The following is a 26,065-nucleotide window of genomic DNA, read 5'->3' as shown; positions in this document are numbered from 1 at the left end:
AATAAAAAAAGGGTACATTAATTATTATTCATTTAGCATCTGGTATAATATAGGATAATAAGGATGAATAATTTTATATAAACAGAATAAGTGCATTTTAGGTGGTAAATGAAAATATATAACCACTAAGAGTGAGCCATAAATAGTTATTTCTGTTGTCCATTCAAAGCTTGAAGATAGCAGTTAGATATATTCTTATAACAATTTTAAGTATGATCTGATTAGAAGGACCAGTTATAATTCAGAGTGGCTAAATTTCTCCATCCAAAGAAGTTATACACACAAAGAAGTTATTTATAGTTTGAATTATCTTGAGAAATGTACATGCATGTTGAGGGAGTTTAAATACGTGAATCTTTTATGTTGGATCAAGTAAATTCCATATTACTTGTGAAGAATTTTTAATCCAGAACTTATATCATTAAAAGTTAATGCAGAAGTCAGCTACATTAGTATCAGTTTTATTTTTGGGTGATGGAAAATCACTATCTCAACTATTTTTAAAGCACCAACTTCAAATTGATAGAATTTAGGGTTTAATTCTAGTGTTAAAAATAATTCAAGTAATGATTATTATTGATTATATACAATTAAATATATACTACAAGTAATTATATACTAGTCCCTGTTTCTATAATAATTTGTTCTCATAAATTCTGATTCGCCATCAGAAAATTATACAAAATGTTTTGCATTTTATAAATCTTTTTGAAAAATATCTGAAAATTTAAAATATATTTTAACAAAGTTTTGTATTTCATATATATTTAGTTAGCTCTACTATCTAAACCACAAATTATAATATTAAAAAGTATGTTTGCAAATTTAATCAAAATCTGTCCTGATATTTATTAAAGATATTTCAATTAGTTTTAAGTTTAAAGTTTATTTAGTCAAAGAAACTGGTACCCGAAAATGTACAGAAGACAAAATAATAAGTTTAATAGCTCATGTTAAAATACTGTTAAGAATCCTAAACTGGAAGTTAGTAAGAATAATGAAAGAGAATAGAGGAAAATAGTTTGGCTTCAAGAAAGGGAAATGAACCAGAGGTGTCACTGGGTTACTAAGGAAGGATGGAGAAATATTTAGAGAGAGGAAGAGGAATGTGACCCTGTTTCATAGATTTAGAGAAAGCATTTGATAGTCAAAAGGAAGAAAATGATGGATGGAAAGATAGAGGATTAATTAAAGAATCATATGTGACAAAAAGAAACAATGAAAGTAAATAAAAATATGAATGACTGTGTGGGTCTAGGTTGAGGTGTAGGCAAAGATGCTGCCTTTTAATGACACTGTTCAACATCTACATTGAAGATATAATAAGGAATATATTAGAAGAGAAAAAGGAATAAGTATAGGAGGAGTAAAAATATGATACATAAGTTTTGATGATGATATGGTAATTCTATGTGATGACACCCATATCTTTTGAAGATTGTTAATAGCTCTGGAGGAATGAATGAAAAAATATAATATGAAAATAGATATAGGAAAAAGTAAAAAAAAAAAAATGGAAATAAACTACAAAGAGGATTTAGTGGTAAGGGAAGGTGTAGGAAGAATAGAAAAATATAAAATTACAGATATTTGGAGTTTCTGGTGGCTGAGAAGTGGAAGTGTGCAATAGAAGTAAAAGAAAAAATAGCAATAACAAAGGAAGCCTTCAGTAAAAAAAGGAAATTATTACTATTTAGAGTTAAGGAAAAGGTTAGCCAAATTTGTATGGAGTATTTTGATTAATGGAAGGGATAAGTTGACAATGAGGAAGAGGGAGAGGGACTGGATTGAGACTTTTGAGATGTGAATATGAAGAAGGATGGTGAAAGTAAGAAGGATGAGTAAAGTGAGTAATGAGGAATTAATAAACAAGATTAAAGAAGAAGGAACACTTATGCAGAAAGTATGCAAAAGGGAAAACAGTTAGGACATATGATTAGAAGAAGTGGAATCTACACAATTGCATTGGAAGGGTCAGTAGAAGGAGAAAGGATGCAAGAAAGAAGAAGGATGAGGTTAATACATGAAATGAAGATTGGAAACTAGAAGGGGACAAAAGAAAAGGCTTGGGACAGGAATGAATGGAGTCAGTGGTGGCATAAGGAACCAATCGCCAGGCAGAACACTAGATGATTAGAATTATTACTTTTAAGGTAAAAAAATAAACTAATTATGTTTTACATAGATAATAAATGAATGCATTAAATATGTTGGTAATTGTTTCAAGAATACAATTTGATATTTAAAAAAAATGTAATATAAGCTCTAATGAAATAAATAAAATTTTTTATTTTCACTTAACATAATCTAACTGAGTTTTGTTCCCTGAGTTAGCTACACCTGTGAATCCTAATACCATTCAGCACTGTAACTTTTAAAACTAAATTTTTTCAAACATATTTTATAAGAATGTAATTTTTGTTAATGTTAAACAAATGTCATTTGTAAATTATAGTGCGATGAAAAGTACAGGGGGCATAAAGCAATTAATTCTCCTGATATTTACACCAAATAGATGAAAATATGGATAAACTGGTCTATCTATCCATATGGGTATTTTCAGGATTTGCGTGATTCAAAAAACTCATTCTGTAGAGATGTTAAAAAGTTTTGTACATAATTTTAGAATATATTAGGGGTGATATGATGTGATAAATTAAGAAGTATAAATCTCCATCAAACATTTCCAGTTAAGCAAATGTATACGAACTCAGCGAAACTAAACAGTGCTAATGATTTGTAGTTAGAAAGTTAAATGTTAATTAATTTGTTAATACTTATACACTAAAATGATACACATGTATAAATTACCTTAAAGCAGTATTCCACAAGCTAGGTATGTACTCCAATAATATTGTTGCAGAATGTTTTTCAGTACAAATACCAGATATTAACTGCAGAGTTGCAGCCCTAATAATGATATCTCTACTATGACACAATGGGGATAATATTGCAATATTATTTTCTTTTAACCAGTTCTCATCCCACTTATTCGACTTCTGAAAAAAAAATGATTGCACTATATATCTAATTTTATTGCAACATAAATACAATTCATTCAGTGTACTAACTGAAAATATAAATAAAAAATAATCAAATTTAATTTATGTCCTTTTAATTCTTATAAAAAATTATTAAAATTATAATCAAAGAACTTGATAAACAATAAATAATTCATTACAAAAGTGAACTATTTATTTTCACTTTTTCATACTAAAATGAAATTTAATTCAGATATATTTTCTTATATAAATAAGATACATTCTCACTCCATTCAATATTTCAGCATAAAAAAAATCACTGCTGTTATATTAAAATATATATATTAAATGACACATACTAAGTTATGTTAAAAATTTCACAAGGAAATATTAGTAAAAACAGAACTGCAAAAGTACTGAATAACTGTAAAAAGATTACAAGTGTATACAACCAAGCTAATTGTGATTCTCTTTTTACTCAGAAATACATCTGCACTAAACCTTAAGCACACAAAAAAGCTGCACTATCAGTGACAAGCTCTGACCTACGTCCAGTTCAGTATTTTTAGAACATCATTGGTATCTGGATGAACATTTATTGAATATTATACATACTATTTTTTAATTAATACTGAGAACTTTTAGCAGAGTAAAAGATAGTGCTAAAGACACTGAACAAAAATCAATGATCAAAACAGAGTTTACTGTACAAATTAACGGCAAGGATAATGCAGAATTTAAAAGCTTCAATTTTAATGTGGATGTTCAATAAATCAAGGCTGAATGGTTCTCATTAACTTTTTAATGCTTTTGGCTTCTTGGGTTTGTCTACCATTTGCTGTTGACTAATTAAAAGTATAAATCCTAAAACTACTATATCTATTGTTACTTCATGGAAAGGAAAAGTAATAGATGTTGCTAAATATAGATGCACAAAATATTATGATGCATTATCAAAAAGTTATTTATTATTCTGTGTTGTTCAGTGATTCAACAAACTATGATACCTAGACTTAGAAGAACAAGACCAAAAATATATGGTATGACAACCTTTAAAATTGTTTTATCAGATATATATAGCTGTACTACAAAAAACCAAAGAATAGTATTAAGCATGCTTCAACAGCATAAAATTAAAATTCCTCTTATTCTGAGAAAGTTTACAGATAATTTGTTAAAAAGCTCTGAGGAGAATATGTGGAGCTGATTTATTTAAGTAATATACAGATATTTTGCATATCTTATTTGAAATGACATTTTACCTGTAGCTATGTTACATCATTATATCAGGATATTGTGTTAATTAAAAGAATGTTTGCTAGGAAACAGAACCAATGATTATACTGGGGATTTCTAATTTGATTTATGATATAAACACAATTAAACTAACATTTTGTATACTAATTGCAAAAATAAAAATACTAAAAGCAGTCAAAATCAATTGGTGTTCTAATTTTGATCAAAAATTACTAAAATTATTAATCAATGGACTTGACACAAAATAAATAATTTATTATAAAAGTGAACAATTACTTTCACTTTTTCATACAAAATGAAATTTAATATACAAGATAATTATAAATAATGTTCTTATATAATAATAATATAATGTGTTGGGATACTGCAGAAATTAAAAGGATCCATATTAATGGGGAAGGTAGTAAATCAAGACTGAATAGTACTCCTTAATTTTTAACACATTTAGCTACTTGGTTTTGTCTTTAGACCAATTTCCTGTTGACTAATAGAATTAACTTTTTTTCAAGTAGGTCTATAACTTCATCTGTTGACCTCTCGCAGAAAAATGTGACCACATATTGGTGCTATCCTAATAACCTATATCTAGTTTTATCATGTTAGGACATTCTGCTACTCAGATCTAATGACATTCCATTCCATAAAATATCTACTTCAAATGTAAAGTGTCATCTGATAATATTTGAGCTAAAACCTGTGACCAATAAAACAACAAATAAATAAATGTCTTGAAAAAAATGTTCTACCATTCTAAAATTAAAACATTACAACCTGATTAATATTATGGTAAAGTCAAGGTTGGAGGATAAATATACTTTGTGAAACTGCCTATGAGTGGGCACTGTTTGCTTGCAGATCTAAAAATTAACTGCCTGAAATACAATACTGTGTTTTTTCTGATTAATAAAATGATAAATTAAAAAAAAATTATAATAGCAATTTTTCTCATTTAAACTTCACTTTAATAATAATAGTAACCTAATTAATAATGAAGCCAACATACTCATATTGTCCCATGTCTCTACATGTTAAAATGTATATTGAGTCTTCATAAAAAGCACAAAAAATAAAAGAATAAAAGTTAGTGCTTTGAGATCTGACATGTATAAAACTTGATCATAAATAACACTTCAAATTTTGAATTTATCTGAGTAAGATCAAATTAACAGTTTTAGAATCAGAACTCTGTAGATTTTTCAGATTTATCTTAAATAAACCTCTCAAAAAAGGGTTAAATTTTATGAATATTAGACAACCATTCACAAGATACTATCCTGAAAACTGACCTCAATTATATCTAACTAGATAAGATAACTGAAAGAATGAATTATTGGAACGTAATTACTCAAAATAACATTCAGTAATATCAAATTCTAACAGTTAGTATCATACCCCACAGTTAGATTTCAATTGTAATTTTAGACTACAAAAAATGAACATTAAATTGAATGAACTAAAATGTACAAAAATACATACTTTATTTTTTAAATCCAAATGAAGTAAATTATTCAGAATAAGTAAAGTTTGCCGGGTGATTCTAAGTCCCATACATGAATTTGGTGTACCATAATGAAAAGCAGCTAATAATTCCCATAAAATATCACATCTTAATTCTTCAGTAACACCTTCACGTGCAGTTAGTATGCATGATAAGCAATTTAGAATTGTGCCTAAAAATGCTAAAAACAAAAAAAGAATCAAATGATATATATTACAATGGTTATGGCCATAAAGATAGCATTAGTAAAAGAAAAAGTAACAAGATTGTCACAAATTACTCTTCATTTATCTAACAACAAATAAAAGGATAATAGTTAGCAGAGTAAAATGTTTACTTCTTTTTTTCAATACCTAAATTATAAAAATGCTGTGTTTGAGTATGATGTAGACAGCGCATAATCTCAATAGTTAATCCATTCCAACATACTTCTGCACTGTTACCCAGTTTACAACAATCGCCACATAATTCTAACAGTGACATTAAAAGTTCCTTCCACTGTAACATTGAAAATAAACATTAAATCTATTTTAAATAATTATTAAAGAAAAAATAAAATTACAAAAAAAATAAACAAAAATAAATAATTACAATTAAAATCAATATAAAATTTCTTGTTGCTTAAAAAGAAACAAAAAATTTTATGTAATTCAGGGGAAAAAAGCAAAAGGTCTCTAAAAAAATAATTGAAATTTATTAGGTAGTTCCATTTATATATGCCAATTAAAAAAAAAACTTAAATAAAATAAAAATAAAATCTGTTCTAATTAAATGAAATTAATGAAAAATAATACAAAGAAAAAAATTATATGAAAACCTGGGGGACCCGTTCACCCATCATCTCCTAAGTTATTACATACTTTCTGTTAATCAAATAAAGCATCTCTATTCCATGTTTTTTCAAATCATGAAATGATATTTTGATAGATGTATGTTAAATTCTATAACTTAATGGTTGTAGGCAGCCTAATATAAAAGATCACTTTCAAAAATTCTTATTTCTATTCTTCAGAAAAACAAATATCCCAGGCTATGTTTACAAGGAAAGTGGGTAGTGAAATGATTTTCTGTTAGGCTTATTGAACCCCACAAGTAACATGCTTGTTTTCGTAAGGAGTGGTTGCATAATAAAAGCTCAGAGAAACAAACTTTGAATTGTACCTCATATACATATGTAAGAAATAATGGTGCAGATAATGTAAAATAACAAATTTTTGCACTTTTTTCTGTAGTTAACAATGCTACATGTACTACCTTTACTTAGTTGGGGAAATATTTAGATTAAGAGAAAAAAGATTCAGGTTTACAGGAAGAAGCAATATAAATAAGTAAATGAAAGTATTTTCAACTGTATTTCAAACTTCACTCATCTTGTAACATTAAATTCATTAATATTTTTGCATTATTTTACTTGAAAGTAAGTATTCTAAAAAATATTTTACATCATTAAATATTATATTTTACATTATTTATGGAGTGAAAGAATGACATTTTGAATATAATATGATATAAATATACAACTGCGATTAATTTTTCAAAAATATATGTAAAATAAAAGAATTTTAAGATTAAAAATACTTACCAAAATTAAGCCTTTTTCCCTATTAGTATCACTATATGATGTAAGAAGTTTCAGCATAGGTTTAAAAGGATTAGTTAATAAATCTGACAGCCATTTCATTTGAGGTCTCAATATAACTGGAAATAAAAAAAATTAAATACTGCAATTAATAGCTGCACCAAATAAATTAAAAGAAAAATAAACCTAACAAAATAAAACAATATTTTTAATATGTTTAATAGGGTAAACCAGTTTTTTTTTTAATAGGATAACATTATTTTTCAAGTTCTTTGCACTTATATAAAGAATTATTATAATAAAGAATTCAACAGAAAAAATTAATCATTCTGTTGTTCATATTGCTGATGAACTATCTATTTATTAGGTAGGAGTAATGAAGATGTTAGAATTTCAGTAAATGGTTAGATATTATAAACCCAATAATCACATATGTCTTCTTGACACCCAGTTGTTTCAAAACTGTCCATAATTTAAACTAAAGTTTCTGAAAATGATTTAATACATCAAATAATAAAATTTTGAGTAATGAAGAGGACAGAACTACTTTTTTTTTATAAAACTGCACTTTATATTTTGGTTCAAACTTTTGTAACTATCAATCAAATTACAAAAGCAACCTATCATAAGTCCAAAATGTAAACATTCCGTTTTAGCACCACTTATATATTAACTTATATATCAACAATATACATATGTATAAAATTTTATAGACTCTTTTTATTTTTAATTTTTTTTTTTAATATGTTCATATATCTAGAATAATAAAGCGCATTTTCTTTTTTTAAGCTACGGATTTTATTAATCCCAAAGAATTATCTGTTCAATAACTCATTACTATTTACTGAAAATTACTATGATGTGTGTAATTTCTGTACAAAAGAATACTTTTCTTTTGAAACAAAACAGCACCTTCAATAAACACACTACACTGACTTTTTTAAAAAATCAGTTTATAACTTAAATCATATAATGTTAGGTTTTACATACATATATAGTATTTTCACTGAGGCAAATGAAAAGTACACACTAACAAAATGTAATGTGATATTTTTACATGATTTGAATCTCATGATATAGCAGTATAAATCTATCTTTGACTGGGTCAGTGTCATAATACACGCTGAATATGTTTAGGTATAAAATATATAACATCAAGTTTGATATAATTTTAAGATAATATTAACAATATTACAGTAAATAAACTTTTCTTTTTACCTATAACATATCTTAAAAACTGAAGAATAGCATGTAAAAGTTTTTCATCCTTTGCTGAAAGAGGATAAGCAGATAAAAATTTCATAAAAGTATGTTTCCACAGGTGGCTATCTTGAATCTCATCTTTTATTTCTTCCTGATAATTACAAACTTCTAAAAATCTGTAAAAAAAATAGTGTTCATTTTTTTTTTGTAAGTAACACTAACAATTAGCAGCAAAATTAAAATAAATAAGAAAACAACCATCATATAATTATATCTTTATTTATTTATTGTAAGTAAATATCATGTAGATAATTGTGATTAAAAACTATACAAAAAAATAATTGTAAACAAAAAAAAAAACACTTTCTAAATAAATGAAAATATACTTTTAGAATTCATTTTCAGAATTTTTTGTAGATCTTTGAAAATTCTTAGAAATCTGTAAATCTAAATTTACAGTTTCATATTTATATTTAATTTTACAATACACTTGGCTATGAGACAGGGAAGGCAATAAATAATCTATACAGATTAAGTATAAAGAGATACTATGGAATCTTCCGTTCTGTAACATGTCTGAAAATGACTTTAATTTTCATATGTACTTATGTCTCATGCCTGGTTACCTAAAAGCACTGTGTTTGATAATGGTAAAATATTGTAATATTATGATAAAAACAATAAATCAATTTGAAGCTGTTACATCAAATTTTCAGTGTTAATATGCTTCACAAAATTTAATATTTCCCATGTGACACCAACAATCAATTTTTGTTATTTGTGTTGTGTATTTTATTACAGTGATAAGCATTTTTATTATTTTAGTTCTAATCTTATTAATATTATAGTTTTAACCAGTTTTTTAATATTTTTGTTATCCGAGCAGGGGCCCTTTACACTCCTCTTGGAATTCATTAAATTTTGCTTATGTTTCCTTAAACTTTATATTTTAATGTTTGATATTTTTTTAAATAATTTATATCTTATTTTTTAAGATTCAGAATTACAAACTTCTAAAAATCTGTAAAAAAAATAGTGTTCATTTTTTTTTTGTAAGTAACACTAACAATTAGCAGCAAAATTAAAATAAATAAGAAAACAACCATCATATAATTATATCTTTATTTATTTATTGTAAGTAAATATCATGTAGATAATTGTGATTAAAAACTATACAAAAAAATAATTGTAAACAAAAAAAAAAACACTTTCTAAATAAATGAAAATATACTTTTAGAATTCATTTTCAGAATTTTTTGTAGATCTTTGAAAATTCTTAGAAATCTGTAAATCTAAATTTACAGTTTCATATTTATATTTAATTTTACAATACACTTGGCTATGAGACAGGGAAGGCAATAAATAATCTATACAGATTAAGTATAAAGAGATACTATGGAATCTTCCGTTCTGTAACATGTCTGAAAATGACTTTAATTTTCATATGTACTTATGTCTCATGCCTGGTTACCTAAAAGCACTGTGTTTGATAATGGTAAAATATTGTAATATTATGATAAAAACAATAAATCAATTTGAAGCTGTTACATCAAATTTTCAGTGTTAATATGCTTCACAAAATTTAATATTTCCCATGTGACACCAACAATCAATTTTTGTTATTTGTGTTGTGTATTTTATTACAGTGATAAGCATTTTTATTATTTTAGTTCTAATCTTATTAATATTATAGTTTTAACCAGTTTTTTAATATTTTTGTTATCCGAGCAGGGGCCCTTTACACTCCTCTTGGAATTCATTAAATTTTGCTTATGTTTACTTAAACTTTATATTTTAATGTTTGATATTTTTTTAAATAATTTATATCTTATTTTTTAAGATTCAGACTCTGTGATATTAGTTTTAAGTGTTTGGTTTGTTAGATGTGACACTAATTTTAAGTTTTTTTTTTTTAACATCATTTATGATAATCTAATAAGACCAGTAAATGGAGCAGGGTAACGGATTCCTTCCAATTAAGAACAAAGCATGAGATAATAATAATGAAAGGAATCCAGAAGGGAACTGAAAGGAGGGATCCTTTTCTCAGGTCAACAGGTTTGTTTAACAATCTGTTTTTTGTAATACCGTCAATGGCACACCTCCAACAGCTGTTGTTTAGTGAGAAAGGTTACTGGACCAGAAAAGGAATTCATGGGAAAATGTAAGGGCACAGATGATGAGGATTCTCACACTTCAACAGGGTTCTGGTTCTGCAGATCAAGAGATATGAGGGTCATTTTTTTTCAAGGTCCAATCAGTCACAAAATAAAAACCCACGCAAAAATTGGATGAACCTTTGCGCATTGTCTCTAGTATGGCCTTCAATCACGCCGCATCACTTTGTTTAGTTCTGAACACACAGCTAGCACATAAATATGTCTACAACAATAGCATCTCCCGCCAAGTGTGAAGTGCGTGCGGTAATTCGATTTCATCAGGCTGAGGGGTGTAATGCAGCTGAAATTCATAGACAAATAAGTAATGTGTTCAGTGAAACTTCAATGAGTGACAGCAAAGTGCAACAATGGTGCAGGAACTTTAAAGCAGGACGTGCAGATGTTCATGATGCAGGCAGTCAGGGAAGGAAGCGAGTGTCAACCGATGATCTCATTGAGCGAGTGGATGAGGCAATTCAAGAAAATCGTCAGTTCACAATTTCTGTATTGAGAGATTCGTTTCCTGAAATTTCAAGGTCAGCTCTCTACACCATTGTGAGTGAGAGACTTCAGTACTGCAAACTGTGTGCAAGATGGGTTCCCAAGGTGCTGTCCGACCATCACAAAACAATGAGAATGGACGCCTCCCTAATGCTTCTCCAGCGCTACCACAATAAAGGAGAAGATTTTTTGAACAAAACTGTCACAGGGGACAAGACACGGGTCCATTTTGAAACTGAAGAAACAAAAGAACAAGCCAAAGAGCGGATGCATTCTCATTCTCCCAGTAAACCAAAGAAGTTCAAGTGAACCTTTTCCAACAGAAAGTGTATGGCTACTGTGTTCTGGGACTGGAATGGAGTTCTCTTGGTGGAATTCATGGAACATGGCACGACCATCACTGCAGCCTCATACTGCGTGACTCTTCAACGTCTACGAAGGGCAATTCAGAATAAGCAGAGAGGAACGTTGTCATCAGGCATTGTCTTTCTCCATGACAATGCTCGGCCGTACACTGCAGCTGTAACAAAGAAGCTCCTCAGCGTTTTCGTTGGGAAGTGTTTGATCACCCACCATTCAGCCCGGACTTGGCTCCATCCGATTTTCACCTCTTTGCTCACACGATATGCTGGCTTGGAGGATAACATTTTGGCACAGATATCGAGCTGAAGACCAGCATAGAAACATGGCTGAAAACACAGGCGGCTCCGTTCTATGACAAGGGTATTGGAAAGTTGGTACCATGCTACGACAAATGTCTAAATCGGAGTGGCGACTATGTAGAGAAATAGCGTAACTATGTAAGTACTTGTTACAAATAAAAAATTTTTTATTTTCACTGTGGTTTTAATTTTGTGACCAATCGGACCTTGAAAAAAAAACCCTCGTACAAATACTCCAGAATCAGTGGGTTAAACCGGTATTAAGCGAGAAGTTTGGCAAGGCCATGTTTGACAAAATTGATATGGCATGATCTGTCAGCAAGTAGTAACAAGTGAACAGTAAATCACAAGCATTCCAATGTGGACAGAGGATGATGAGTGAAGGAAGTTGTTCGACGAGTTATTGGTAGAAAATAGTGAAAGTGACAGTATTAAATTCATTCATAAAGAGTAGGGTAGTTTTATTATAAACAGCAAATGTATGTGCAGAGAATGGAACTGAATGAACATTAGACTTGTCTAACCTTATCTTGTTAGGTGTTATTATTCTCAATGTTAGGTGTTATTAGCGATCATTATAATGTCTTTAGTAAATTGGACTGTATTCTGGTTTTATGATTTAACTACCTATAAATAAATCCAGTTGTTATTATTAATATTATTATTGTTTATTATTTTCATTTATTATTATTTATTTATTTTTCTAAAGTCGATCTTTTCAAGACCCATAATCAACTCTGTACTAATAATTATTGTATATATGAAATAGATTCAACTTGATCCATCCAAGTACAGAATTGAATAAAATAAAATGACACACCTATTTTTTCATGCAACCTCTACAAAAGAGCTTTCGCAGCAACCCGCAACTTCGGTTGTAGATTTTTTATTTGTTTGGAAAATATTTAGTGTTAAATTACATATTAAACTCAAAATTAAAAATTAAAGCGTAATAAATTAAAATATATAAAAGTATATAAAGTATAAAATTATTAAAATAAAAAATTACATATAATAATATGACATCAAGTATTATAAAATAAAATATAATAAACTACATCTGTTTGGCCAACCAATACTATAGTAATGACAATAATTACTGAAGTATTGGCTGGCCAAACACATGTAGTATATTATATTTTATTTTATAATACTTCGCATGATATTTTTATAAGTAATTTCTAATGTTAATAATTTTAACATTTTTATACTTCCTTTAATAAATTTATTTTATTTTTATATTTTAATTTAACACTAAATATTTTACAAAAAAAAATCTACAACTGAAGATGTGGGTTGCCACGAAAGCAGTTTTGTAGAGATTGTATGAAAAAATATGGTGAGTGTCATTTTATTTATTCAATTCTGTACTTCGGTGGATCAAGTTGAATCAATTTTATATATACAATATTATTTATTTATCTTATTTCCTATGTTCTTAGGGTAATAAATCTTAGGGTATTTATATAAGGTTTGTATTTGTTAGTCTCTCAATACCTTGCTCAAGCCGCAAAGATGCAACAATATGTTTGTTCTGGGAAATGACTAAATGAAAGCATTTTTCACCAAAAATAAAAAATAATTTTTTGGTAACAATATTTTTTGTAATTTTCATTCATTCATGCATTTTTACATCCATACATCACAGAACTTATTTTCAGAAAACTACAGAGTGAGTCCAAAGATGCTTAACACCTTAATAAAATTTAATTAGTCTATAAAGGATTAAGTAAGATTTAAAAGAAATATTATACCTTGGGACAATCATCTTTGTGTAAATCAAACCCCAAGATGTTTCTATCAGGTTCAGTTATGCAACATGCAACTCAAATTAATTTTATAGAAAAGTTAAACAACTTTTTACTCAAGCTATATGTAACTGTTTATAGAAAGGACAATTAATTAATAAGCAGAAAAAGAAGGGAAGGAAGATAGTAGAAATACAAAACTAGGAAAAAACAAACTTACTTCGTTAATTTAGGAAGAATAATATGAACATCTTTATGTGATTTTGCAGTCTGCATAATATTTAATAATTTTTTACAATTGTGTCCTACAGCACTGCCTTGTAATTGTCTCAGATCTTGGAGTTTAACATTCATATCTGGATTGATATGAGTAGGTGGTTTATCAATATTCAATATATTATTTGATTCCAATGCCAACCATAAAATACTCAGAATATTTAAATTCTTCTTTTTATGAATAACAGTTCCTTAATGGAAAAAAAACAATAATTATAATCAATTTAAAAAAAAATTAAAATGCTAAATTTTTTTATATAAATCTAAAAAAACTATACCTGTAAAGTAATGATTGATTACAACATGATTTATCAACATAAAAATATTACAAAACATTTTTTAACAGGATAACTTCACATCTTATCCAATTTATCCAAATAACTAACTGAGAAGACACTACCAATAATCTTGAATTAACTTAATTCAACATTATAAAACATATTAACTTTTAAGGGTAATGATCCATAAACTGAGCCTGGAATTATGAATTGTAAATACTCTGTTATAGTGAAAATAACATGAGAGTAGTTAAGAGGAATATTTCTCATTATACATTAATTTCAAAAATATTTGGCTGGTAATAAAACCTGTTGTCTCCATCACCTTTATAATCTGGAAATATTTATATCACTTTCATTACCAAAAATGCAATCGCACTTTAGAAATCTGCAAAAAATATTATAATTAATAATATAAGATTAAAGTATTTTATTTAAAAAATTGGATGTTTGGTTGTCAGTCCTGAACAAATGTCAACATCATTGCAAGCAGTGAAGTTCAATTTTGGTGACATATAAGGAACTACTTATTAAAATGTTACTTTAGTTGTTAATATTTTATATTTTTCTCTAAGTGGAGGAAATGTGCATAATGCACAGTTTCCTACAGAAAGAGATATACTCACTAATTTGTTGCTTCCACTATCTATCTCAGTTTTTCTTACAGCAGTGATGCATTTAAAGAATCTGACTAGCCATACTTAATTCTGTGAAAGTAATAATATTTATTAAACAGCCAGTTCCTGTGAACACAATTAAGTTAATATTTAATGGTACATGTCACTTGCATTGTAATGGGCTTAGCACGGTCAGTATACTTAACTCAGTGAAGAATAGGAAACCACTTCACTCCTCACTTCTTAGTAAGCATGACATAAGTGAGACGTTTGTTATACCTGAGAATGAGTATGCCAATTTTAAGCAAGACTGGTGTCTAATTTCAAATCACTTACAACGATTATGATTACGGCACCACATACTTAACTTCATTTTTCAGGAATGTATCATTTTTAAATGATACATTCCAGTTATGGAACCTCATGTTATAAGGACGCACCAAATCATAAAAACGCAAACCACAAAGATTATTTTTCATGACCTTTTTTTTCTCAGTTTGTAGTACATGCACTGCAAGTCCTTACTCAACGTGCTGAATTTTTTAAAATAATTTGTTTCAAAAAGCTGAGTAAGAATATAGTTCTGAGTCACTCATAAAAAAAGTTACAAGTTTAAGTACATAAACAGAATTTGACTTGCAAAAAAAAATTATTAGTACAAATTTGCTATACTGAACAAATTCTGGCAAGTAGTGTTTATGAATAGTGGCAAATAGCATTTGTTTATGAATTAGTTGTTTTTATCAAATTATGAATGTTAAATTTTTCATACCCAGAATAAGAAAATATATTTAAAATAAATTTATTTTAAAATTAGTTGATATTTTTTTTTTAACAAGTTCTGATTAATTAGGCTCCGGTGACCTCTGGGAGAGAATGGTAAATCTGCCCTTCACCTACAAGATTCTAGTTTACATCCATAAGGAGTGGCATTTTTCACACTATAAATTTTCATGCTTCATTCCAGTAGGTTGGAATGAGAAAGGGTATCTGGCCATAAAAGTAATGCCAATCCCCTACCACCTAACTACCCAAAAAATTGGGAAAAATGGGCATTAAAAGAAAACTAGGCAGTAAACCACAGTTTGGTATACTACAGTGGAAAAAATCTGATGTGGACATCACATGACTTCCTTGAACAATTATTAAATTACATATACACATTTTTAAAAAAATGAAAAGTACATAAAATTTTATTTCATTAATAACTTCTGATAATTTTTCATATTTTTTTATTGTTATTATTAAATTATTATTTATTGTAAAAGTTTTTTACAATAAGATATTAATAATTATTAAGAAATTAATATATTTAAATTAAAAAAAAAAAGAAGGAGATATAGTTGGATTTGAACCGATGTGCCTTCCCCTTGCAAGTCAAAATATTACATTAATTAAAATTTTATTTGGCTATAACTCTGGAACCAAGGAAAATAAGTAACGCTTATGATATATCGTTAAAAAGCTCTCAATGATGGCTTATTACTGCAGTTAAGAAAAACTAAAAAACCCAAATTTTTTGGATTTTGGGTTTTTTTGGACACTTTTGGTCCAGTCGATTGCAATCAAAAGGTGAGGTGTGCACAACTAGATGTTACAATAGTCCTAAATCAAAAATTTCAACATCCTACGGCTAATCGTTTTTGAGTTATGCAAGATACATACATACATACTGTATATATGTACAGACGTCTCATCGAGACTAGCCAAAGTGGATATTTCCATTGAAATCTGAAAACCGAAATTTTTTGCAATTACAATATTTACTTTAATTAGTATAAGGAAGTAAAACTTACTGAATTTATAAACTTTATTTTCAGTTTTTGATGAGTAGGTTAATTAAAATAACATTAATATTAATTTATTACTTAGGATATTTCCTAATCAATAAACAATGAAAAAAAATATAGAATTTAAAAAATTTGGGAAGGGTAAAACTGCACAATACTCTAAAATTAATTGGCTGGCATCTTAATTTTTCTACCAAACACTTAGATTTTTTATCTTTTTATTTTGCTAATGTGTACATTACAATCTGTTCTACTAGCGAACAATAAGCAACCCCTCTCCCATGGCCCAATGATATGAGGATGATTGTATGACATGTAAATGAGGTATAGTCTTGTACAGACTAAGGTGACTTCCTGCAACGTTTGGTTAATTGAACCCCAACCAAAAAAGTACACTGGTATCTACTGTCTACAATTCAAATCTGTATAAAAGCAACTAACTTTTACTAGGACTTCAAATTTTAACATTTACTATTCATTTTTAAGTAAAGGAATATAAAAGGAAAAAAATATGAGATGGTTGATAAATGGAGAATTTATAAACTCAAAATTTTTTGAAAAAAACATTAAATCGATAATTTTGTGAGAAAAAGTAAAAAGTAATAAATAAATGTGTTATAAAAATGAAAATTATGATTAAACAAATATTACCTTTTAATGTCGGTTGACTATTAGGGCTAACATTCCAATGAGTAGTAGATTCAAATGGTAATCTAAAATGCGAGACAATTATATGAGGTAACGATACAGAATCCGGTGTTGTAACAAAAAATTCAGCAAATACGATCAGTGCTAACAACTGTGCAGAATCACGCTGTAATCTCCATCTATTATGATACATAAATAAACCTACAATATAAAATAAATTGAAATGTAAACAGCGATATCTTTACAATTGGAAAAATAATTGCATCAACTGATACAGTTGGTGTGTTTATAATGATGAATCTATAATATATAAGTAACAAGACATATCAAATTACAATAATAATGAGGTGAATTTCAGTGTAAAAAATGCCAAGTCTGACAGCAGTTTGAACTCAGAATTGTACGGCTGAAAAGCTGAGACATTTACTTTAACGGAATCAGCATGACATACACATACACACAAACACATTCGTATACATATATTTATACACTAATTTTCAGGAAAAATTAAATTTTCTATAAGAAAGCAGAAAAAAAAATATGCTGATTATTACACTTATGTTTTCTATCAGGTAAAAATTTATTCTGATGGAGCACTCAGGAAAAAATCTGTTAATATGTTGCCAACAACGGAAAAATAGATTAATTTAATTGAACAACATACCTAACATTTTCTTTTCCTAGTCAAAGAAATTTTATATTATTTGATTTATTATGAAAAAGATTAAATTAGGAAATCTAATTCAAACACCTCTTTTTCATTTTTAAATTTCCATTACATGATTTATTAAAGGTAAAATAAGTACTTTAAATAAGAAAAAAATAATAATAAATAAATAAAAAAGTACAAAAAGGAAATAAATAAGTATTTAAGTATATTTTGGGTTTTTTGGAGCCAATTTTATTTCAGTAATATTTGTTTAAAAAAAAATGGATTCTTTCAGCATAGACATTCATAGAGAAACTTGGGTTGACCTAATTTAAATCTAAGATCAATAATTGATTTTATGATTTTAAAGCAGACTATTTAGGTAACAAACAAAAGATATGAGAGTATATTGTGGAATCTAGTGTGGAACAGGTTATCTTCTAGTGAAAGCACAAATAGTTGTTCAGAACAAAACCTAGAAAGGGAGGAGAGATGAAGTTGGGGAAATAAATACTAGGCTGAATAATTATTGAGTTAATTAATGATGACTGCATACATTATATATAAATATATATATTTATTTATTTTTCTAAAATCAATTCTTTTAAGAATCATATGAGGGTTGTCTGAAAAGTTTTGAGCCTCAACATGAAGATGGCAGCACTCATCAACAAAAGTTAGGCAATGTATTCACGCATACATTGAAAGGTACTCACTAAAATTTCAGCCATTTTGGAAGTCAGTTGTTGTTTCATAATTGTTTGAGTAAGTCATTGTGAGTGTTTTTGTGAAAATGGAAAAAATAGACTTTCATGCCGTGATTAAATACTTGCATTTGAAAGGCAATACGCCTACGCAAATTAAAACCAAGTTAGATGCTGTTTACAGGTACTTTGCCCTATCATTTGCCACCGTGAAACGATGGGCAGCTAAATTTAAACATAATCGTACCAACTTGGTTGATGAGCATTCAGGATGACCAAAAACTGCAACCACCACTGATATCATCGAAAAAGTTCACCAAATGGTACTGGACAACAGAAGAAATAAAGTTAGAGAGATAGCAGAGGCTATGGGCATATTGAAAGAACGTGTTTGTCATATATTAACTGAAGAATTGAATATGCATAAGCTATATCTGCAAATTGGGTGCCACGTTTTGCTCACTTTGGACCAAAAACACATTCGAATGAACATTTCCAAGGCCCTGCTGAAGAAGTTTAAGCAAAATGGGTGAGATTTTTTGTTCATAACTGTAGATGAAACATGGATCCACCACTCTACTCCTGAGATGAAACAACAGTCAAAACAGTGGACTGCAAAGGGTGAACCTGCTCTGAAAAAGGCGAATGAGGTTTCATCGGCCGGGAAGGTGATGGTGACTGTTTTTTGGGATAGTAACGGAATTTTGTTTATAGATTCTTCAAAAACGTAAAATAATAATGGAACAATATTACACATCATTACTTGACAAGCTGAAGGCAGAAACTGCAAAAAAAAATTATCACATTTGAAGAAGAGGAAAGTGCTTTTCCATCAGAACAATGCGCCTGCTTACACTTCAATGGTCGCCATGGCTGAAATTCACGAATTTCACTTTGAACTGGTTGACCACTCACCGTATTCACCAGATCTGACCACAGTCGACTTTTTCTTGTTTCCTAACCTTAAAGTTTTTTGTCCAGGAGCCGTACGCAGTTGGTAATAGGGTGGTCGAGTTCTGCAGGGAGGATGTTATTCATTCTCGTGGAGGTCGGCCGCTCTCCACGATCATGGTTGGCTCAGATTTGTTGGGTGTCTTCTGGATACCCCATTGGTCTAATGAGTAATTCAATGTCGTGCAAATCACAAAGGGTACACTCGATGTCGTACTGGTGTCAGGATACTTCCAGCTTGGATGGAGTATTGATGTCTTGCTGGTGAAATTGGGCAGAATTCTGGATGGTCTCCCGGGCATCAGACAGCTGGTTGCTCTGGAGCTAAAGCCAAGTCTCCCACCTGGGGTTCACCACTCACTGACCCCAGAGGCGCTGGTCTCGAACAGTTCGTTGAGGTCAGGAAACTCTACTTGATTAATGATGCAGAACAACCGCCAACTTTCTCTTCTGAACTGGGGGAAAGTTACATCAACATCACTTTGGTGACAGGCGACTTGCTATGAAGTACAAGTAGCTGGACTGTCTGGCTTGAGGGCACTGTGAGTGATCATAGGCTTATAACCTATTTGATCGTTTATGGTGGCGGTCTAAGAGCTCCAGATTCGGGTCGCTATACCCTGCATCGGGACAGGCTGTAGTGCAAGTGCGCAGCTGCCTTGCAGGAGTTGGAGTGGCACATGGAACACAGGGAGGAAGTGGAATTGATGGCTGAACAATTTGACTGCACCATCAAGGCTGGCTGCAATAGGGTCCTATGGCGGCCTCGGCCAATGAACGGACCCTTAGGTAGTGGCCAGTCTGCTGATCGAAGAGTGCCTAGAGCTGTCATGACCACTGCTTCTGGAGAGCCATCTGTTAAACGCAAGCGGAAACCTGGGAAAAATTGGTGATCCTCTGACCTTAGTGTGCTGCATGCAAGAGTTAGGTTCACTAGGAGAAGATACCAGCATCGCCCCCTAACAGGAATTATCGTTGATGATGTGCACGCTGAGGGTCTGCGGATATACTGGACATGCCCGTATTGAGTATGTCCATGCCATCAAGGAAGCCAGACTCAAGTTATGGCAAGATTGCATGCATGAGTTACAGCGCAACTCCTGGCAGCTTGTAAAATCATGTTACTGGCTAAAGCCATTGTATGTGCTGTCCAGTGTTTGATGCGGGTTTGGTGGTTGTGACCACACTTTAACATCTGTGGTGACTTACCAGGCGTTCCTAGATACTCTGAAGGGTGAAGCAGAGGTCGGCATTAGGGCGAGGGCAATGCCCTTCCCTGGCATACGGGCTATGGGTCCCGTTGATATAGACCAAGTGGTTTCTTGAATGGCACTGAAAAAGGCACCGGGGATTGACCAACTTGACCCGGATATATTATTTCATCTGCTGCCTGTCATAAGAGAGCCAGTTGGCAGGCTGTTCTCGGGGTGCCTAAGCTGGGGCTGCTTCCCGATAACAAATCAGACCAAAATTAGCCCATAAATACAATTTTTTGAAATATCTTGACCCCAGCGCCACCTAACGGGTCCAAACTAATTCAGAAACCTTCATGGGCCTGCACACAACAAATCACCAAAGTTTCATCGCAATCAAATGAGTGGTACAGGAATGCGTACGGGACAAACAGACAAATAAACAAACATCCATTTTTATATATATATATTTATAAGATTACAATACAAAACAAATCTTTGCTAATCTGTATTAAGGCAGTATGCTGCACAATAACTAATTAGTCTTAAATTAAATAAAATCAAAGCTATTGCAATCTTTTTTATATTTTTGTAATAATTAATATTAATCCAGGCATGATTAATATTAATTAAGAAATTTAATGTAAAAATATGGTGGAATTTATTCAGATATCCATGTTTAAATTTGTTCTGGAAGGTTCGATATGATAAATCTATTGTTACATTATTTGTTTCAAGAACATTCTAAATGACTTCAAGTATAGTATTCAAGTATAGAGTATTTAACAGCACTGGATCAATCACATCCCAGTAGAACATATTAATCACTCATTTTCTCACAACTCTTAGACTCGCTCTCAACAGCAGTAGTCATCATCAAGGATGTTATGAGGCAATCCAAGGATTGTATCTTCAAAACTCCATCATCACCCCTGATGGATTTTAAATGATGGCCATCAGGTAGACTACTTTGGTCTGACACACTTCAACTGAAGCAGATAATTATATTTTTTTAATTATTATGAAAAAGTTTATTTTGGGGAAGACTATCCACTTAACCACCATCCAGTCAGCGACTAGCCATCTTACTCTTCTATTAATCTTTCTTTCTAAAACAACAATTTTCAAACTTAAGGATTTTTGTAATTTTTCCTTTTTTCCAATATTAAATATCATACTTTCATTTCATTTTCTTTTCAAAATTTAACTTCTTTATTTACAATCTATTTTATTTTATTTTTATTCAATTAACTTATAATGTTCATTATTTCACATCATTAGCATAACAATTTCTTCTTCTTTTTAATCAAAATTACTCAAAGAGGTAAATTACTCAGGTAAAGAAATTAATGTGAATGGTTACTGCTTATCAAACATGAGCTTCGCTGATTATATCAAGGAGATGGTTAACAGGAGTAAAATCTTCAAACAATGTTGGAAGAATTGGTAAATTTAAGAACTGGAAGTAAAGGGTTATCAATTAATGGTGACAAAACAAAGACATTCACCAGTGTAGGAAAATCCTGTACTATTAGACAAGGTTAACACTGAATATGTAGAGGATTATAAATATTTGTGACAAATGGTGTATTTCCAGCAAATTGAAAGTAAAAACCTGAGTAGAGAATTAACTCTGGTTGGAAGAACTGGTCTCTTGAAACAATTGATGAAACAATCTCAGTTCAAAAGAGTAAGATAAACTAAAGATAATTTTAAGCTGTGTGTGTCCAACTACCCTGTATGACTCCCAAACTTGGAAATTACAAGTAAACTACATAGGAGATTAGAATTAACATGATATAGGATTTGATGTAGCTCGATATGAAGTGAAAGTATAAAGTGAGTAATAAGGGGCTATTGAAGAAGAGGTTGAGGAACTTGCTAAGCACCCTTTTAAACTGAAAGCGGTCTTGGGTGTGTAGCCAGTCGGAAGAGCAGCGATGGACAAAAATATGTACTGAACGGATTCCCAGGGACAAGCTGAGGAAAAGCAGAAGACCAACTTTCAGGTGAAGGGATGAAATTATGGAGAAAGTGACTGACCAGTGAATTCACAGGCAAGAGACAGAATTTTATGGTAGGGTATTTTAAAAAGACTATGGATTTTGATGGTATTGTGACTGTAATTTTTGTCTTGTACTAAGTTAATTGTTTTTTTTATTTTTTGTTTGTTAGAAGTATGATAATAAAACATGGACACTGGGTAAAAAGGAAAACAATAATATTGAGGTTTTGGAGGAGGATGGAGAGAGTAAGTAACGTAAAAGTATTAAGAAGAATAAATGAAGGTGGAACAGTGTTCGTGACTATCAGAAGGAGGAAAGGAAACTGGATCAGGCAAATAATTGGGGAAACGTAATAATAAATAATTCCTGAAGGCTTCATTGAAGGTAAAAAAAGAAGAAGTTAATGAATGACATAAAGAGTAGTGAAAGTTATGATGAGAAAATGGAAAGCATAGGACAGAAGCAGATGGAGACAACAATGGTAACAAGGACCTATTGGCAAGCTCACTGGCACATCACATGATGATAAGAATGATTTTGTTTTAGTTCTTCATTACCCTTTGAAAGAAAGAATTTATTTTATTTTAAAAAAAGGATAGTAATAATGGTGTGTTATTTCATAAATATAAGTAGCATCATCCTCGTTGCAGCTTCGCCTGTGCTATATTTTTACTTGCATTTCCTGTCACAGTCAATTTTTTTTTGCTTTATCTTTTTTAGTCAAGTAACCAGAGGCAGGTGCACCCAGTTGCATTGCAAATACACTAATGTTGGAAGTGGCTGTGTTGGTTAAGCTTCCGTGCTGTATACAGCAGCACCCCTTAAAAAAATTAAAATTCTCAAAAATGGTTTTTAAATGTATATCTGAAGATTATTTACAAGCCCAAAAAAATAGAGCATCTCCATCATGGATTCGCCTGTTATATGGTTACTTGTGTTTCCTGTTGCAGTCAGGAGATATTTAGCCAGTCATGGCTTGCTTCACTTGCCCTTCCCATTAAATCTTATATTATATACTATTATTTACTGTAATATAAAATAAATTTTATGTACAATTTTGTACTAACATGGATTATAACCACTTCCTCGGCATTAATAACCAATTTATTATTTATAATAATTTTGTATGTTTTGATAATACTCTGATAACAATTTCTTCATTATTTCCCTTAAGCCTTCGGACAAATGTTGGAACAATTTATTTTTTTTATCTATGTAGTAGCATACCTAACTTTGACCATGATTAATATGTAAAATGTACAGATCTGAATTAAATATTTATTTTCCAGTATTTATGTACAGAATGTTACAGAAATATCCCAAGCAAGTAACTGTAGCAAGTAATAAAACTCTTTTTACTTTTTTAAGTTAATAAGATTTTTTTATTATATTATTTTTAGCAATTATGGATTATAAAAAAATTATCTATCAATGACCTTATTAAATGTTTTATATAAATAATATGTTTAAATTACTATTTTTATTAGAATATACACAATGAAGTACTTAAACTAGATATTTAAAAATATATTTAGATTAATAAAAAATAAACAAATGTATGAGCTATATAAAAAGTGGCTGTAAAATTCAACAACACAACAAATTTAATAATTACTGAGAGAACAAAAAGGAATCATACTTACATTTAACAATACATTTTAATGCAATTAAGTCTTCACACAACTGTAATCGTATTTTTGAAGAGTGTCTGGCCAAATTCTTTAATGTCGTTATAACAGGTAGAACCATTTTTCTCTCGTCACATTGTTTAGCCTAGTGAAAAATTAAATATAAGACACTAACTTGTGAGAGATTTAATAATTAGTAAAAATCATCATAAAAAAAAGTTGAAATTTATCTTTTGTATGTGAATATAAACAAGCAGCTATTATCCATAAAATGATTATAGGATACAGAAGTAAAATAACTAACTTGGTGTAACTAATAGAATCTAAATCTTACAATAATATAATGACAACATTTCTTAATAATTTTAAATGCTGCCTCAAAAACTGTCAGTATTTTTCAACCAACCAACATCTTTATTTTTGTAAGAGATATTCATATGTAACAACTGAAGGGAACATTAAGCAAATAATACAAATAATACTTAAATCTCACTTTCTGATAATAAATAACATTTTTAAATTAACACAGCACCATCCTAGCCAAAAGCAAACTACAAGCTTTAAAAGTAAACAGTCAAGTAATAATTTGCTAACAGTCATGAATTCCAGGTCTTTTTATTATAGTATAAAAATTGCCAAAAATGCTCAAGTAAAGTGATAAAGTCAAACATACATTATTCTAAAAAAATGTAAAAAATAAATAGTATTTCATTACAATATTGGTACAAGGAAAATTATAAGGAAAACAGCACAGACTTCCAGGCATACTTGATGAATGATATTTTTTCAATTAAAAAACTACATGTGGTGATATTTTCCCCCCAACTGGAAAGATTGTGCTTCAGTTCCTATGTTCAAAATGATTTTGTTGTCATATAACTTATCCAAAAATAACTGACAATTTGTTTTTTCCTTTTTACAACTGTTTATTTTCTTTCTGTTTCTGTCAACAGCTGGGGCACAAATTTTACTACAAAATAATAAATGATCAGTTTTTAGGAAAAATCAAGTGAATACCAATTCCAACTTCTGATTCTTTAAGGATAGTCAACTGACAATTTTTGGTGTTAATGCGATATATATTTTTTCAATGTAATCATCATCAGTTGATATTGACAACTATCCAGTTGTTTCATTGTCCTAGTTTGTAATTCTACCTAATTTTAAATCAACCATTTATAAAAGTGGATGTGGTTTACATCTTCCTAACAACCATATTGTAACACTTAAAAAAAAATATGACAATGAATCTTCTTCCTACTTTAAAAGAAATTTTATACATATGCTACATGAAGGGTCAAGCATGGACTGATAATTCTTCAGAAGGGCTGAAAGCTTTCAACCTTTCTCGAAAACGTTCTCTTAATATTTAAGTCGGGTCAAAAAAGGGTGATTACCATGTCGATATGAGTTTTAATCATTTTCAAAAACGGTTTGTGTCTCAATTGCTATAGAATCTTAGTCACACGGTTCTTTAGAACCTCCTTCATCTATTTAATCAAGAAAATGGCCATAAACATTGAACATAATTCAAGCAACCACAAAACATAAATAAAACCACATCATACAGGTACTGTAAAAAAAATTGCTGAGAACCCCACTACACATTACCTAAGATGGGTGGCATTACATCAATGGATATAAATATTTTTTCAAGATCAGCTTATTTGCTGGCTAACCTTATGAGTATATTAAAATATAGTAAGGTATACAGCTGCATTTATGTGTATATATATA

The 26,065-nt window shown here is 29.8% G+C and overlaps 1 protein-coding gene across 1 annotated transcript in view; it reads right to left on the bottom strand.

Annotated features, from left to right (window-relative positions):
* ana3 (rotatin homolog anastral spindle 3) overlaps positions 1–26,065 on the bottom strand; it is a 109,021-nt gene that overhangs the window by 36,227 nt on the left and 46,729 nt on the right. The window contains exons 14-21 of the mRNA XM_075361805.1: positions 24,344–24,473; positions 17,201–17,398; positions 13,809–14,055; positions 8,534–8,694; positions 7,319–7,434; positions 6,090–6,234; positions 5,715–5,917; positions 2,812–2,999 (exon numbers count right to left, since the gene is read on the bottom strand). Coding sequence (XP_075217920.1) covers positions 2,812–2,999; positions 5,715–5,917; positions 6,090–6,234; positions 7,319–7,434; positions 8,534–8,694; positions 13,809–14,055; positions 17,201–17,398; positions 24,344–24,473 — 1,388 coding nt within the window. The remainder of the gene's footprint in view (positions 1–2,811; positions 3,000–5,714; positions 5,918–6,089; positions 6,235–7,318; positions 7,435–8,533; positions 8,695–13,808; positions 14,056–17,200; positions 17,399–24,343; positions 24,474–26,065) is intronic.

Source organism: Lycorma delicatula, chromosome 4, assembly GCF_047948215.1.
Source record: "Lycorma delicatula isolate Av1 chromosome 4, ASM4794821v1, whole genome shotgun sequence".
NCBI lineage: Eukaryota > Metazoa > Arthropoda > Insecta > Hemiptera > Fulgoridae > Lycorma > Lycorma delicatula.
This window is presented reverse-complemented; position numbering and strand designations above follow the sequence as displayed.